Source organism: Coregonus lavaretus (assembly GCF_964263955.1).
Source record: "Coregonus lavaretus genome assembly, chromosome: 31".
In the NCBI taxonomy this organism is placed as follows: domain Eukaryota; kingdom Metazoa; phylum Chordata; class Actinopteri; order Salmoniformes; family Salmonidae; genus Coregonus; species Coregonus lavaretus.
Window position 1 is genome coordinate 23,557,686 of NC_140018.1, and position 16,131 is coordinate 23,573,816.

Here is a 16,131-nt window from a genome sequence, read left to right on the forward strand (position 1 = left end):
GCTATACTCAGCCTTGTCTCAGGGTAGTAAGTTGGTGGTCTGTTGATATCCCTCTAGTGGTGTGGGGGCTGTGCTTTGGCAAAGTGGGTGGGGTTATATCCTGCCTGGTTGGTCCTGTCCGGGGGTATCGTCGGACGGGGCCACAATGTCCCCAGACCCACCCCTGTCTCAGCCTCCAGTATCTATGCTGTAATAGTCTATGTACCGGGGGGCTAGGGTCAGTCTATTATATCTGGTGTAATTATCCTGTCTTATCTGGTGTCCTGTGTGAATTTAAGTATGCTCCCTCTAATTCTCTCTCTCTCCCTCCCCTCCCGGAGGACCTGAGCCCTAGGACCATGCCTCAGGACTACCTGGCCTGATGACTCCTGGCTGCCCCCAGTCCACCTGGTCGTGCTGCAGCTCCAGTTTCAACTGTTCTGCCTGCGGCTATGGAACCCTGACCTGTTTCACCGGACGTGCTACCTTGTCCCAGACCTGCTGTTTCCAAATCGCTCTCTCTACCACACCTGCTGTCTCGACCTCTGAATGCTCGGCTATGAAAAGCCAACTGACATTTACTCCTGAGGTACTGTCCTGTTGCACCCTCTACAACCACTGTGATTATTATTTGACCCTGCTGGTCATCTATGAACGACTGAACATCTTGAAGAACAATCTTGCCTTAATGGCCATGTACTCTTATAATCTTCACCCGGCACAACCAGAAGAGGACTGGCCACCACTCAGAGCCTGGTTCCTCTCTAGGTTTCTTCCTAGTTTCCTGCCTTTCTAGGGAGTTTTTCCTTGCCACCGTGCTTCTACATCTGCATTGCTTGCTGTTTGGGGTTTTAGGCTGGGTTTCTGTATAGCACTTTGTGACATCTGCTGATGTAAAAATGGCTTTATAAATACATTTGATTGATTGATTGATAGGCTACAATGACCAAGAGGCAACTAGTAGGCTGCTACTTAATACTTTGAATAGGGTTGTTGTTGTTGTTGTAATTGTGTAGGACGGGGGAAAGTGCAGCCTATGTAGCCTCAATTAGCCAACCCAGCTAGCTAGCTTAACTAGCTAGCTACTCTTCTTGGTTTGATGCAGTCAAAACAGGTGGTATGTAATCAGATTGGTTGATAAATAACCTAGCTTTGGTAGCTAAAAGTTAGTAACTAGTGCGAATCGGCTTGGTTGCTGCGGTCTCTCTCTCGCTCCTCCTTGTGCCATTCAGCCACATATACACACACTGCCCGGCCCCTCCCCCGCCTGCTGCTAGCTCCTTCATTCCTCTCCCTCCCTCAGTGCGTGCATTAACAGCTTCAGTTAATAACGTAGTGAAAAATGTATATTTTCTGCTGCTTCCCTCACTCGGACCGGATCAGGCCGGGTCTGGACCCGAAAAGACTCTATATGGGGCCAGGTCCGATTGCCCTCTGGTCCATTAGGACCGGGTCTCCATATTTTTAAAATTAATTTATTCGTTTGGGTCCGGGTAGGAAAGCTCCGGGTCCATTTCGGAATGGGTCCAACTTTTTGGACCCGAAAAGACCTCTATATAACAGTACCCAGCTGTAGTGTGGTGCAGCAGGGTGAGGGTGGACTGTCTCTTACCTGCTCCAGTAGGTCCTCCACCTTCCTCTGCCAGCTCTCGCGGGCACTGCCCAGCTCCTGCTCCTTGTTCTGGGCCAGCTGGGTGAGGGCTGCCCGCTTGTCATCCTCATGATCCTCCCTTAGCTCCTCACGCAGCTTCTTACATTCCTGCCTGTGGACACACACACCAAATGCACACAATTACCATTAGATTAAGTATACAGAAGACAATAAAAGATCACCCAGGGGTCAGGGGATCAAAATAATGAAATAAAGCAAACCATTTAAAAATAATTTCATGTAGTAATATATAGTAGTAGCATTAATGTAGTGTACTAGTAATATCTTCTCACTAATTCCAAAACAGTAATGCTGCTGCAAATCATCTAAAGTAGAATCCTGTTTTAGCTAGGGTTAGGATTACATTGACACATTATTATTATTATTAAGTAATGTTTGCAAGAGCACATGCTTGAAAATACCTTCTAGTAAATATTTCATACTGTATGTGGCTGTGTTTAGACCCTTTTACCAACGCCACTTCTCATTGGGACGAGCAATGCGACACAGCCCAACATGAAACATTTGTTAGGAAAATTTGGTGTTGTGTGCATATTTCATAAAAAGAATGCATCTGCACTTCCCTCTAGAGCAGACTGTGCATACAGCCATCATTAGAGAGGAGAGAGATTGGGGCTGGCGCACTATCCGTCTGCTACAGGATGTAGATATTAATGCATGCATCGGTCTGTACACAGCGCAGCCTGGGGCACAGAGGGTCTCTAAGAGGATAACAGTATGTCCTGTAATTGCTGAACATTTCCAGCGAGCTGCTGTCTGTCGGAGCTCCGGGGGTGTTCAGAGTCCACGTCCTTGGGAGCGGAGCAGAGTGTACATCTGTACAATTCCCCACGGCGTCATGCAAATGTCTCCCACCTCACCATCTCAGCGCAATTCAATGCCCACGCGTTTAACGGCACTGCAAAGACCAATTAGCAGGAGTGCGGACTGCATGTTAATCGTTATTTAGCAGAGAATGGCGTCGTTAAACGTGAGGCGCCGACAGTGTTTTTGTTTTCCTACAAGCAGATGAGCATCAGGGTGAGTGCTACGGTTTAGCCCTGTGACACTTCTGTAAGGGACGTGTTGATCAACCTCTCTTCAGAAAAAGACAGACACACAGCTGTCAGGGCCTTTATATTGTAGAGAGCCTCATATTCATATTCATACTCTAGCCCCAAACCCCCAATCTGGCTAATTACCTAGGAGGGCACTCAGCACCTGGTGAATGGAGGAGATGGGAGGGAGGAGGGGGTGAGTGTGGGAGGGAGGATGGAGGAGAGTGTAGGCAGTACGGAGGAGGGAGATTGAAGGACGGAGGAGGAGGGAGAAGGGAGGAAGGAGGGAGGAGAATGAATGAGGATGTAGCGAGAATGGAGGAGGCGTGTGTGTAAATCAGCCGGCCCCATTTAGATCAAAGCTTTCAGTCAACATCAGACAGCAGCAGATATGACAGGCAGTCAGCCACAAATGGACTCCATCAACTTACTGTCTAAACAGCAACATAGTTTCTTTCCCCAACTTCTGGCACACATCGACGGCAGGCATCTCTCACAAAGGTTAAGTCTGAGGTAAATCTCAACTGACAGTGGACGTTCATTATACCCGGTTCTGACATCACTACATTGAAACACTCAGTAAAGGAGCTTCCTCTTATATTCTATCTGTCGGAAATAGTGGATCTTAGATGTCTACCTCTCTCAGTACGAGCCAAGCCAGCTCTGTTCAATTACTCTCGGTCCCCCTGTGTGTGCGTATTCTCCATGTGTGTGTGCTCGCAGTGCAGGTGTGTGCCACGGCGGGCGCCAGATAACACACACACACATCTCTTGCGGTTGAGGCACTTGAAAGGCTGTCAGAGGCACTGCGGTGCAGTGTGGTGGTGCCGTCCAACTGCATTGTTCCGCTTGCTAATGCTGTTCATGTTCAAGCCCACCATTACGTAAGGTAAACAGAGCAGGAAGCTTTAACGTGGGTAGGGGGGCTCTGGTATCTCTGCTACTGCATCTCCCTCCACAACAGTCTAGCTCCCCGTGAGGGGCAGGAGGAGAGATGTTTCTGACTGGCCGTCACAGGAGATGAAAGAGAAGAGCCTAGAACAGAGGAGGGAAATGTGAATATCTCTCCCTCTGCCTTCCTCTCTCTTTCTCTCTCTCTCTTTCTTCTTTCATCCCTCTCTCTCGCTCTCTTTCATTCTGAGTGGCCTGTTGGCTCCAGTTATACACGGTGATAAGAAGAGATGAGGGCAAGACCACAGACAAACTCAATGAACTGGAGAGGTGAAGTTGAGTTGAATAACTGCAGACAGTAACAACAGCAAATAATAATACTATTCAGTGACAGTGCTGTGAAAGGACAAAACAAGGCTCTGTACAGAAACACAGAAGTACAATCAGAACCCCGGGAGGTTGTTATTTGCATTATGCTTAACTTCTATTTGGTTTTAATTACTATTTCACTTAATTAAAACACTAAATGCTGTCAGAACTACAGCGCATGTAAAATTCATAAAATTCACCAAATGCAATGAATAAATTACAATTCATAGAGACAAAATTAAAAGAAGCTGAAGGGGAACGCAATTGTGAAATATGAACATTGAGAGAGGAGGGTAAATGAAACGTAATTACAGTTTTGTACAACTTCATGTGTAGCACGGTAATCAGGAATCCTAATGCTGTATTAAGACATTCATTGACCCCAGCAAGGGAGACAGACACTAATTGGACTCTGTCTGATGAGCTGGGATGAACTTCCTCCTCCTCCCCAGTCTCAAATCTCTGAGCTGCAGTTCTGTTCACACCCTGATTCACATGTCCCTGCTGTAGAGTCATTGAGATTCAAATGGCTCATAATTGTGACAACAAAACCCTTTTCCACTTGAAATTCATAGGCAGTGGCTTGTCAGGGCCTCTTTGTTAATCGGGCTCAAATCCATATCTCATATGAACCTCATTACCATGCCCTCGTTCTCCTTTGAGCCAGACCAGGCACCAGCAGCGGCAGTGAGATGCTCTGTCTGCTCGCTTGGTGAACACCCGCCTTTGCTTCAGCCGAGTAGCCCATTTAGAGGTAAGCGAGGGCAGTGACTGAACAAATGTTGTGGAAAATGAACTCTTTAAAAGAAAAGAGATATAGAAATATTTTGGGGCTTTATTATTTCTCATGGGACCTATCTCCTCCTACTCCTCTTTCATTTGCACACAATGTGTGACCTAGCTAGCTACAGTACATCAAAAGTACAGTATTAAAGTACAGTGTTAACGTATTACTCTGTGTGGATTTGAGCCCTCTGAAGATAACTCCAATGGTCACCGTCCATTTCAGTGGTTATAATCTGTGGTGCAGCACTGGCTCTTTCTAAATGAAGCCGTCCGTTCATAATCCTCAGAGCCAGGGAGAGGAGGACCTCCTGCTGGGCTGGGATCAGGGACCAACCCTGGACTGGTATTATTACTATGGTGCTGGAGCTGGAGTTAATGTATCATGGTGGACCTCGCCTCAATGTGACTGTTTCAGTTACTCTAAGCCGAACTCTTTCGCTCACCCTCTCCATCGCCATCCTTGGCACATCTCATCAAATCCATCCCAGGGCCAAGGCAGACCCAAAAACAAGGACACACACACATACCTTAACGTCTCGGTCCACTTGAGCTCCAGTTCCAGCGCCATCTTGTCCATCTTGAGTTTCTCGTCCTCTTTAGTGGTGATGATTTTAGCCTCATGCTGCTTCTTCTGGGCCTCCATCTCTCCCTGAGAGAGGGAAGGAGAAAGAGAGAGAGACAGGAATAAAAAGAGAGAAAGGGTTCATGATATTAGCCCTCATGATAAACAAGACAATTGAGCATGGGCTCTAAACCTCTATGGACAGGACTCAACATACACTACTACCAAGGAGGCACTTGGCTCCATTGCCATCAATTCTTATTTGTGACAGAGTGCTGCTCCACACTTTACCTGACATTCAGACTAGAGCCTGCTTCATTTTGCAAGGCCAGAGAGATGAGAGAGGGGGGGAAGAGGGAGAGAGAAAGAGAAAGAGGAGCCACAGCAGGTCAAAGGCATGGGAGAGCCAGTCTGAAGAGCAGCCTTTAATGAACTGCCAATGCCATATGGGCTCTTTAAAGATGAGAACAGAATTCAGAATCTGAGTCTGATTAGGTATGCCAATCCAAAGCTGCTGGATAGTCTGCTTGGCATATCAAGAATAGGAATATGGGACAAAGCAGGTGGATGTGATGGATTTTGTATGGGAATAGACTCAAGGCTAGGGGATCAATTCAGTACAGATAAGCTTTAGTACCCCCCCCCCCCCCCCCCATAAATAAACTTGATATACAATCAATAAATCTCCAGTCAGAAGAGTGAATGGGGAAGGGAAATCGTTAGGGTTTGCTGATGGATTCTCCAATGCCTCCCTGATGAGGAGAACCACAAAGGGCCCAGGGTAGAATGTGTGTGTGTGTGTGTGTGTGCATGCCTTTGTGTCTATATGTATGCATTGTTGGTACTCTCACCTGCAGGGCGGTCAGCAGGTTGCTGGTCTCTCTCAGTCTGGCCCTGGTAGCGTCCAGCTCCTCCACTAGTTTGTCCTGGGCCTCCTTCAGGTTGGTGATGTGTCCCACTGCTGTACCCATGCCCTGCTCACCCTCCTTCACCAGCTCCTGCAGGCGCAACACCTACACACAGGACGGACAGATCTATCATACATTTCAGAACTCAGACAAGCTTTAAAAACAGCTGTAAAGGGAAAGCAAAGTGTCACTGGCCACATCATGATGATGATGCGTTTTGCATCATATGATGCAAAATGCATTTTATGATGCAAAATGCATCATCATGATGATGTGGCCGGTGACACTTTTTTTCTTAAAAGTCCAATATCTTGATAACTTGACTGCTGACATGCAAAACACTTTGGGACTATATCAACAGTGGACTAATGAAAAAAATACCAAAATATAGTTTTGGAGTGAAATGTTCCTATTAATTACCTAGTAGTAAAAGACATTCCCTTTTGTAATAAATATGAGTTGGGAATCTGCACCTTAAATGAGCCAAGACATACTGTACACATCAGCAGCCGTTCTCTAGAAGTCTATCATACATCTCAGTACTCAGAGAGGCCTTAAAATCTTTACCAGCTGTAATGACCTAGGAGTAAAATACTTTCCCTTTTGTAATAAATACGAGTTGGGAATCTGCACTTCAAAGGAGCCAAGACATACTCATACATCTTCTATCACGTGCTGTCGATAGCAGCAAACTTGAAAGAATCCCAATTTGTCTGGATGACTACAATAAATGGTCATGACAAAATGAGAAGAGCAAGAGGAGAGATCTGTTAGGTTGGGTGGCTCCTGACTGACCTCCTGATTGGCTTGTTCAAGTTTGGTGGCGAGCTCCTCCCTCAGGCTGTCCAGTTGCTGTCTGAGATGGTTCTCCTGCTCCTCCAATGAGAGCCTCTCCTTCTCAAACTGCTGCTCCATTTCCTGTAGCCAAACCCGAAAGACTCTGTTATAATAATACCAGCACAATAACCATTACAAGGCTTATTAGAGTATTTTTATTAATTAAAATACTTAGTAAATATGGCTTCAATAACTGTGCCTTTAGAGGAAAATCGAAGCCAGTTTATAGGGATTTACTAGTACATGGAAGGACAATGGTTGGTATTATTCATATTAACACAGTAATAAGAGTTTTGTTAGCATCATTGTAAAACAATCTTGTGTAATATTGACTCAGTGTGTTTTTTGTGAGAGAATGGCTTGTATTGGGAGCTGTAATAATTTAGGAGACTGTGTGTGTATGTGTGTGTGTGTGTGTGTGTGTGTGTGTGTGTGTGTGTGTGTGTGTGTGTGTGTGTGTGTGTGTGTGTGTGTGTGTGCTCCAATCCCAAGTGACACATTAATGTTGTAACCCTGGGCAGGTGGTTAACCTTTTACTGCAATGGGCTAAATCAGGGTCACACAGAGTGATTCTTGTTAGTCTTAAACAAATCTACTTTGAAACAAAAGTACACACCTCACAAACACGGTTATTGGCTTTAAAAAAAGAATATATTTTGAGTTTGCATCCCAATATTACACTTTATATACATCACAGAAGACTGAAATATAACAAATCTGTTTGAAATAGAAACACCGATTATTTATACAGTTGAAGTCGGAAGTTTACATACACCTTAGCCAAATACATTTAAACTCAGTTTTTCACAATTCCTGACATTTAATCCTAGTAAAAATTCCCTGTCTTAGGTCAGTTAGGATCACCACTTTATTTTAAGAATGTGAAATGTCAGAATAATAGTAGAGAGAATGATTTATTTCGGATTTTATTTATTTCATCACATTCCCAGTGGGTCAGAAGTTTACATACACTCAATAAGTATTTGGTAGCATTGCCTTTAAATTGTTTAACTTGGGTCAAACGTTTCGGGTAGCCTTCCACAAGCTTCCCACAATAAGTTGGGTGAATTTTGGCCCATTCCTCCTGACAGAGCTGGTGTAATGGAGTCAGGTTTGTAGGCCTCCTTGCTCGCACACGCTTTTTCAGTTCTGCCCACAAATGTTCTATAGGATTGAGGTCAGGGCTTTGTGATGGCCACTACAATACCTTGATTTTGTTGTCCTTAAGCCATTTTGCCACAACTTTGGAAGTATGCTTGGGGTCATTGTCCATTTGGAAGACCCATTTATGACCAAGCTTTAACTTCCTGACTGATGTCTTGAGATGTTGTTTCAATATATCCACATCATTTTCCTTCCTCATGATACCATCTATTTTGTGAAGTGTACCAGTCCCTCCTGCATCAAAGCACCCCCACAGCATGATGCTACCACCCCCGTGCTTCACGGTTGGGATGGTGTTCTTCGGCTTGCAAGCACCCCCTTTTTCCTCCAAACATAACGATGGTCATTATGGCCAAACAGTTCTATTTTTGTTTCATCAGACCATCGTACTCCAAAAAGTACGATCTTTGTCCCCATGTGCAGTTGCAAACCGTAGTCTGGCTTTTTTATGCCGGTTTTGGAGCAGTGGCTTCTTCCTTGCTGAGCGGCCTTTCAGGTTATGTCGATTTAGGACTTGTTTTACTGTGGATATAAATACTTTTGTACCTGTTTCCTCCAGCATCTTCACAAGGTCCTTTGCTGTTGTTCTGGGATTGATTTGCACTTTTCGCACCAAAGTACGTTCATCTCTAGGAGACAGAACGCGTCTCCTTCCTGAGCGGTATGACGGCTGCGTGGTCCCATGGTGTTTATCCTTGCGTACTATTGTTTGTACAGATGAACGTGGTACCTTCAGGCGTTTGGAAATTGCTCCCAAGGATGAACCAGACTTGTGATGGTCTACCATTTCTTTCTGAGGTCTTGGCTGATTTCTTTTGATTTTCCCATGATGTCAAGCAAAGAGGCACTGAGTTTGAAGGTAGGCCTTGAAATACATCCACAGGTACACCTCCAATTGACTCAAATTATGTCAATTAGCCTAACAGAAGCTTCTAAAGCCATGACATCATTTTCTGGAATTTTCCAAGCTGTTTAAAGGCACAGTCAACTTAGTGTATGTGAACATCCAACCCACTGGAATTGTGATACAGTGAATTATAAGTGAAATAATCTGTCTGTAAACAATTGTTGGAAAAATTACTTGTGTCGTGCACAAAGTAGATGTCCTAACCGACTTGCCAAAACTATAGTTTGTTAACAAGAAATTTGTGGAGTGGTTGAAAAACGAGTTTTAATGACTCCAACCTAAGTGTATGTAAACTTCCGACTTCAACTGTATATCTTTTTTAATATAATCTTTATTAATTATGACATTATGAAAAATATTAATAACATTCCACCCATGAGGCAAAAGAGGGCACTTTTAATAATTGACTGCAGGAAAGGCCTAATATCCTGCTGGGAAAATGGATGACATGAGTGAGTTCATTATATATGCAACGTCAGGCCACTCAGAACAAGGATGTCTATAAAGCAAATAAATTATGCAGCGTTCACTGATAAGGGCAATGTCACATTCTGGAACTAAATTTTCGGGGAGAAAATATTTCTCGCTGTGACGGTGAGATATCACGGAGCAAATGCGGCCTTCAGACATTTCTCATATGGGATAGATGTCTAGTCTGCCATTTCACTCCCATTGCAGGATATTGTGGCAGTGGATGACATCCCAGTGACAATGTGATCAGTAGACAGGCCAACTGGAGATGGAAGAAATGCACAGTGGCATTTTTAGCACCAGGCATGGAAATGTAATTACTGCACCAAACGATGATTTGCTTATGAAATTCTCAACAGCTCTGCATCGTTAATGTCAGCGCTGAGCATTCGACTGTGGACATCATTGAAAACACTTCATATAGGCCTACATAATTTACAAAACAGAATACTTGATCACTTTCATGCATACATTATGACTGGTGTAGTACTGGTGTAGACGCCTTGAAGCTAAATCAATGACTGCCAAATAAATAGTCAATGCATTGAGCCGACTAGTGACTCAGACTACTATGTGAACCATGTCCACTCCAATATTAACTTCCTCTGATACAGATGGTGATTGACAATACATTATCATTTCCCTCAGTATCTGCTCTTAAGGAGGCAATCCGCAGTCGAACAATAAAAAATCGTTCTCCCCCCACTGTTTCGGTAAAAAGCTGAGGGGATGGGGCTGGAGAAATGTAACCACTCTCAAATTCATAGACAGAGCTATGGATGCAAGGACTGACTATCCATGATATCAAAATGATAGTTTAACCATGTTTTGAGGCTATACAGAGTTTGTTTACCTTTACCTTGTTTACAAGCTTATATTTTGGGTTCTGATGGGGTACGACAGTTGAACTAAGCTCATGAGGCATTGATAAGTTATATTCTTCCAGAATGATTGGGTACATATCAAGTCCAAAAATTTATGTAGCAACTGCAGATTGCCCCTTTAATGCTTTCCAATGACCAAAAATGGAAAGAATACATATCATACAGAATATGCAATAGACAAGACCCCTAACAGTGCAATCTCAAAAGGCAGTATCTACAGTGCTATGAAAAAGCATTTGCCCCCTTTCTAATTTTCTCTACTTTTGCATATTTGTGATACTGAATGTTATCAGATCTTCAACCAAAACCTAATATTAGATAAAGGGATCATAAGTGAACAAATAACACAACAATTACATATTTATTTCATAAACAAAGTTATGCAACACCCAATTCCCCTGTGTGAAAAAGTAATTGCCCCCTTACACTCAATAACTGGTTGTGCCACCTTTAGCTGCAATGACTCCAACCAAATGCTTCCTGTAGTTGTTGATCAGTCTCTCACGCCGCTGTGGAGGAATTTTGGCCCACTCTTCCATGCAGAACTGCTTTAACTCAGTGACGTGTGGGTTTTCAAGCATGAACTGCTCGTTTCAAGTCCTGCCACAACATCTCAATTGGGATTAGGTCTGGACTTTGACTAGGCCATTCCAAAACTTCCAATTTGTTGCTTTTTAGCCATTTTCATGTAGACTTGATTGTGTGTTTTGGATCATTGTCTTGCTGCATGACCCAGCTGCGCTTCAGCTTCAGCTCACAGGCGGATGGTCTGACATTCTCCTGTAGAATTCTCTGATACAGAGCAGAATTCATGGTTCTTTCTATTAAGGCAAGTCATCCAGGTCCTGAGGCAGCAAAGCATCCCCAAACCATCACACCACCACCACCATGCTTGACCTTTGGTATGATGTTCTTACTGTGGAATGCAGAGTTTGATTTTCGCCAGGCATTACTGGAACCATGTCGTCCAACCAGTCATTGAGTGTAAGGGGCCAATTACTTTTTCACACAGGGGAATTGGGTGTTGCATAACTTTGTTTATGAAATAAATATGTAATTGTTGTGTTATTTGTTCACTTATGTTCCCTTTATCTAATATTAGGTTTTGGTTGAAGATCTGATAACATTCAGTATCACAAATATGCAGAAGTAGAGAAAATTAGAAAGGGGGCAAATACTTTTTCATAGCACTGTATCTGTGTGAGCAGCAAACTTGTCAGCATGGTGCACTAAGTAAGGCTAACTGAATAATGTATAGTTCCACCTTATTCAGAGAGGACTGCTCTGCACACTTTATGCATGTGTGGTTGAAAAGAGTACATCATTTAGAGCTCTCGTCTTCCAAAGCACACACATATGCAAATAGGAGCTTATCTATTTTTCATGATACCATCCCTCCACAACAAGAGTCAAGACATTATGCCTTTAATCTCATTAGCATTTTACCCAATTTTTTCCCACTGGGTGTCAAGGGTAGTGTGTGTGTGTGTGTGTGTGTGGCGGCTTTGAAGAAAGTCTCTGAGTTCACCTTGCGCACAGTTCTTGGATAGTGCATACTCTTCAAAACATCAAAAAGTTTGTGCCACACAAAGTCTACACTGTCAGTCGCCCATGGTAGTTTGACTAGTCACTAGTTCTACCTCAGTGTCCACAGTAAAGGTCCTTCCCACACCTTGGCGACACCAGCCAGGGAGGTGACTCATGACCACGTCTTGGGACCGAAGGATGACAAATTGTCATTCCTTCCTCCTTCTCTTGCTGTGCTGTACGTAGAGGGAAGAGGAGGAAGAGCCTGGGGGAGTTCGCCCAAAATAGGACCTCAGCCGCCGCGACGAGCTGCTCATTGCGACTCTGACTCACCACCGCACAAACATAAGCCCTCTTCTACATGATCTATCTGCTCTCTCTCACCCCGTTCTGCATCTCCATTTGAGTGAGGAGCGGAGAGGATATGATAAGCAGCAGTGTATTCTCTTTCTTTTTCTCTCTGGGCGCTAGTCTAATCAATGACATTAAAGCATTTCTCCGTTCTGTCTCGGAGACCTCCACCTTCGTCCTGACAAAGGGGAGCAACCAACATTTGTCTGCCTGAGATAAGGTTCCTGGAAGCAGCCAGTGAGGTGTCTGTCTTCCTCTGCTATTGGCTTATGCAAATTAGACACCCTGGGAACTCAAATACCATCCTGGTGGAGGAACAAGAGTGGTCGCTACCTCCATTTCCTCCTATTTAAAACAATAAGGCTAAACAGGGAGATCTGAGCTGCCACTGGAAAGTGTGTTGACAATGTAGAATGACCAGGCTGATTTGTGTGCCAGAAACACACGCACACACGCACACACACACGCACACGCACACACTTTCCAATGTGTCTGAGGAGAGCCTCTGTCATCCTTCCTGAGAGGAGTCACCTTCCCTAGCTTCCCTTCCTTCAAGCAGCCATCATGGGCCGGTACAGACAGTCTTGTTTTTTTTAGCTGAAAAGGCTTTTAACTCCAAAAAATGGTGTTAGGTTGACCAGTCCTGATATAAACAAGCCTAATTACAGCGGCTCAACCCAATATCTGTTATACGGACGTTTTTTTAATTACCGTATTTTCCGCACTATAAGGCGCACCGGAGTATAAGCCGCAGCAGCTAAATTGAATGATATTGAATGATGCGTACATATACAGTGGGGGGAAAAAGTATTTAGTCAGCCACCAATTGTGCAAGTTCTCCCACTTAAAAAGATGAGAGAGGCCTGTAATTTTCATCATAGGTACACGTCAACTATGACAGACAAAATGAGAAAAAAAAATCCAGAAAATCACATTGTAGGATTTTTTATGAATTGATTTGCAAATTACGGTGGAAAATAAGTATTTGGTCAATAACAAAAGTTTCTCAATACTTTGTTATATACCCTTTGTTGGCAATGACACAGGTCAAACATTTTCTGTAAGTCTTCACAAGGTTTTCACACACTGTTGCTGGTATTTTGGCCCATTCCTCCATGCAGATCTCCTCTAGAGCAGTGATGTTTTGGGGCTGTCGCTGGGCAACACGGACTTTCAACTCCCTCCAAAGATTTTCTATGGGGTTGAGATCTGGAGACTGGCTAGGAAACTCCAGGACCTTGAAATGCTTCTTACGAAGCCACTCCTTCGTTGCCCGGGCAGTGTGTTTGGGATCATTGTCATGCTGAAAGACCCAGCCACGTTTCATCTTCAATGCCTTTGCTGATGAAAGGAGGTTTTCACTCAATATCTCACGATACATGGCCCCATTCATTCTTTCCTTTACACGGATCAGTCGTCCTGGTCCCTTTGCAGAAAAACAGCCCCAAAGCATGATGTTTCCACCCCCATGCTTCACAGTAGGTATGGTGTTCTTTGGATGCAACTCAGCATTCTTTGTCCTCCAAACACGACGAGTTGAGTTTTTACCAAAAAGTTCTATTTTGGTTTCATCTGACCATATGACATTCTCCCAATCCTCTTCTGGATCATCCAAATGCACTCTAGCAAACTTCAGACGGGCCTGGACATGTACTGGCTTAAGCAGGGGGACACGTCTGGCACTGCAGGATTTGAGTCCCTGGCGGTGTAGTGTGTTACTGATGGTAGGCTTTGTTACTTTGGTCCCAGCTCCCTGCAGGTCATTCACTAGGTCCCCCTGTGTGGTTCTGGGATTTTTGCTCACCGTTCTTGTGATCATTTTGACCCCACAGGGTGAGATCTTGCGTGGAGCCCCAGATCGAGGGAGATTATCAGTGGTCTTGTATGTCTTCCATTTCCTAATAATTGCTCCCACATTTGATTTCTTCAAACCAAGCTGCTTACCTATTGCAGATTCAGTCTTCCCAGCCTGGTGCAGGTCTACAATTTTGTTTCTGGTGTCCTTTGACAGCTCTTTGGTCTTGGCCATAGTGGAGTTTGGAGTGTGACTGTTTGAGGTTGTGGACAGGTGTCTTTTATACTGATAACAAGTTCAAACAGGTGCCATTAATACAGGTAACAAGTGGAGGACAGAGGAGCCTCTTAAAGAAGAAGTTACAGGTCTGTGAGAGCCAGAAATCTTGCTTGTTTGTAGGTGACCAAATACTTATTTTCCACCATAATTTGCAAATAAATTCATTAAAAATCCTACAATGTGATTTTCTGGAAAACATTTTCTCAATTTGTCTGTCATAGTTGACGTGTACCTATGATGAAAATTACAGGCCTCTCTCATCTTTTTAAGTGGGAGAACTTGCACAATTGGTGGCTGACTAAATACTTTTTTTCCCCACTGTATAAGCCGCACTGGACTATAAGCCGCAGGTGTTTTAATGTTTAATTACCATATGTAAGGGTTCGTGCACAGAGGGGATTGTCGGGAAAGAGACAAACTGTCTCGCTCTCGTAATGTCTGTCTGTCTTGCTCTCGTTCTGTCTCTCGTTCTGTCTCTCGTACCACTCTCGGTTCCACTTTTACTTTTGCGCGCTACCTGTCTCACTCTTTTCCGGCCTCCAGCTTTTCCTGCTGGAGCCCGCCGCTTAAAAGGTGGGGGGCGCGGACCGGTCATAGAGCCCATAGAGTTAAAGTTGGTGGACTGTAACCTGTAAAATCCATAGATTTAGGAGGTCTTCTAGTGGCCGTTAGCTGTAAAAATCCATAGATTAGCCGCACCGTTATATAAGCCGCAGGGTCGAAAAATTTGAAAAAAGGCGCGGCTTATAGTCCGAAAATTACGGTACAAAAAGACTCAATAATGCAACCATGTTGGAGGGGTTCAGTTGACTGAAGCCTTTGGCAGCCGCCGAGAAGGATAAAGATGACAGATTGCATTTTGGCTGAGTCAATCGTGCATGTCTTTTTAGTGATTTAATTTAATATGTTATCAAAACAGACAGTTTAGTCATGTCACTGCGGCAGATGTTTTCAAGCAGATAGAACATATTTTCATTATTTAATGGAGTAAGAGCAGGGTTTTCTGTAGTGAGGTGCAGAATCGATGTCGAGGTTGCATGTCAGCAGTCTCCAACACCTCGGCCCAGACTGAAGTGGGTCCTGGAACTGTGTGTGAGTGGTTGGGCTGAGCAACGCACGGCGGTGTGGGGAGATGGGTTTTCATTGTAGTGGTTAATGAGGCGTGGGTGCTAGGCCGGATACAGAGCCACTCCCTGGCCGCCTCCCTGGCCGCCTGCAGGACTGGAGCTGAGGCAGCAGAGCACTGGGCCCTGACACACACAGAGAATATTCTGGACTGAGACACAGACACAGCCTAAGATATAGAGATATAGAGACACCTCCTGGGATACAGAGAACAGCCTGAGATACAAACATAGCTAGGCTTGGGCGATTTACTGCTTATACAGTATACCGGGGGTATGATTTTCAATACGGTATGATTTTCAATATCCCGCGTAGACGTAGCACGCCTCGCAGGGGTGCGTGCTACACCACTGTTTATAAATATAAGTTAAGTATAACTATAAGAAATCTAAGATGTGTCAAATAAATGATATCCAGCTCAGGGCTCCAGCTTTGCATTTGGACTGCTAACTTGCTAGCTAAGTGGCTAGATGTCAAGATCAAGCTTCTTGGTTACAAGATCCCTGTTGCCTAATAAAAACAAACAAACAAAATGTTATAGCGCCCCTTGTGTGCACTTCCGGTAATACCGTAAACCTCAATATGGT

General features: G+C 44.2%; 1 protein-coding gene across 1 annotated transcript in view; it reads right to left on the reverse strand.

Annotated features, from left to right (window-relative positions):
- The window catches only part of fam184ab (family with sequence similarity 184 member Ab), a gene marked incomplete at its 3' end in the record, with an annotated part of 157,216 nt that overhangs the window by 46,872 nt on the left and 94,213 nt on the right, over positions 1 to 16,131 (reverse strand). Inside the window, exons 6-9 of the mRNA XM_084149574.1 lie at positions 7,000 to 7,122; positions 6,148 to 6,309; positions 5,262 to 5,383; positions 1,592 to 1,742 (exon numbers count right to left, since the gene is read on the reverse strand). Coding sequence (XP_084005700.1) covers positions 1,592 to 1,742; positions 5,262 to 5,383; positions 6,148 to 6,309; positions 7,000 to 7,122 — 558 coding nt within the window. The remainder of the gene's footprint in view (positions 1 to 1,591; positions 1,743 to 5,261; positions 5,384 to 6,147; positions 6,310 to 6,999; positions 7,123 to 16,131) is intronic.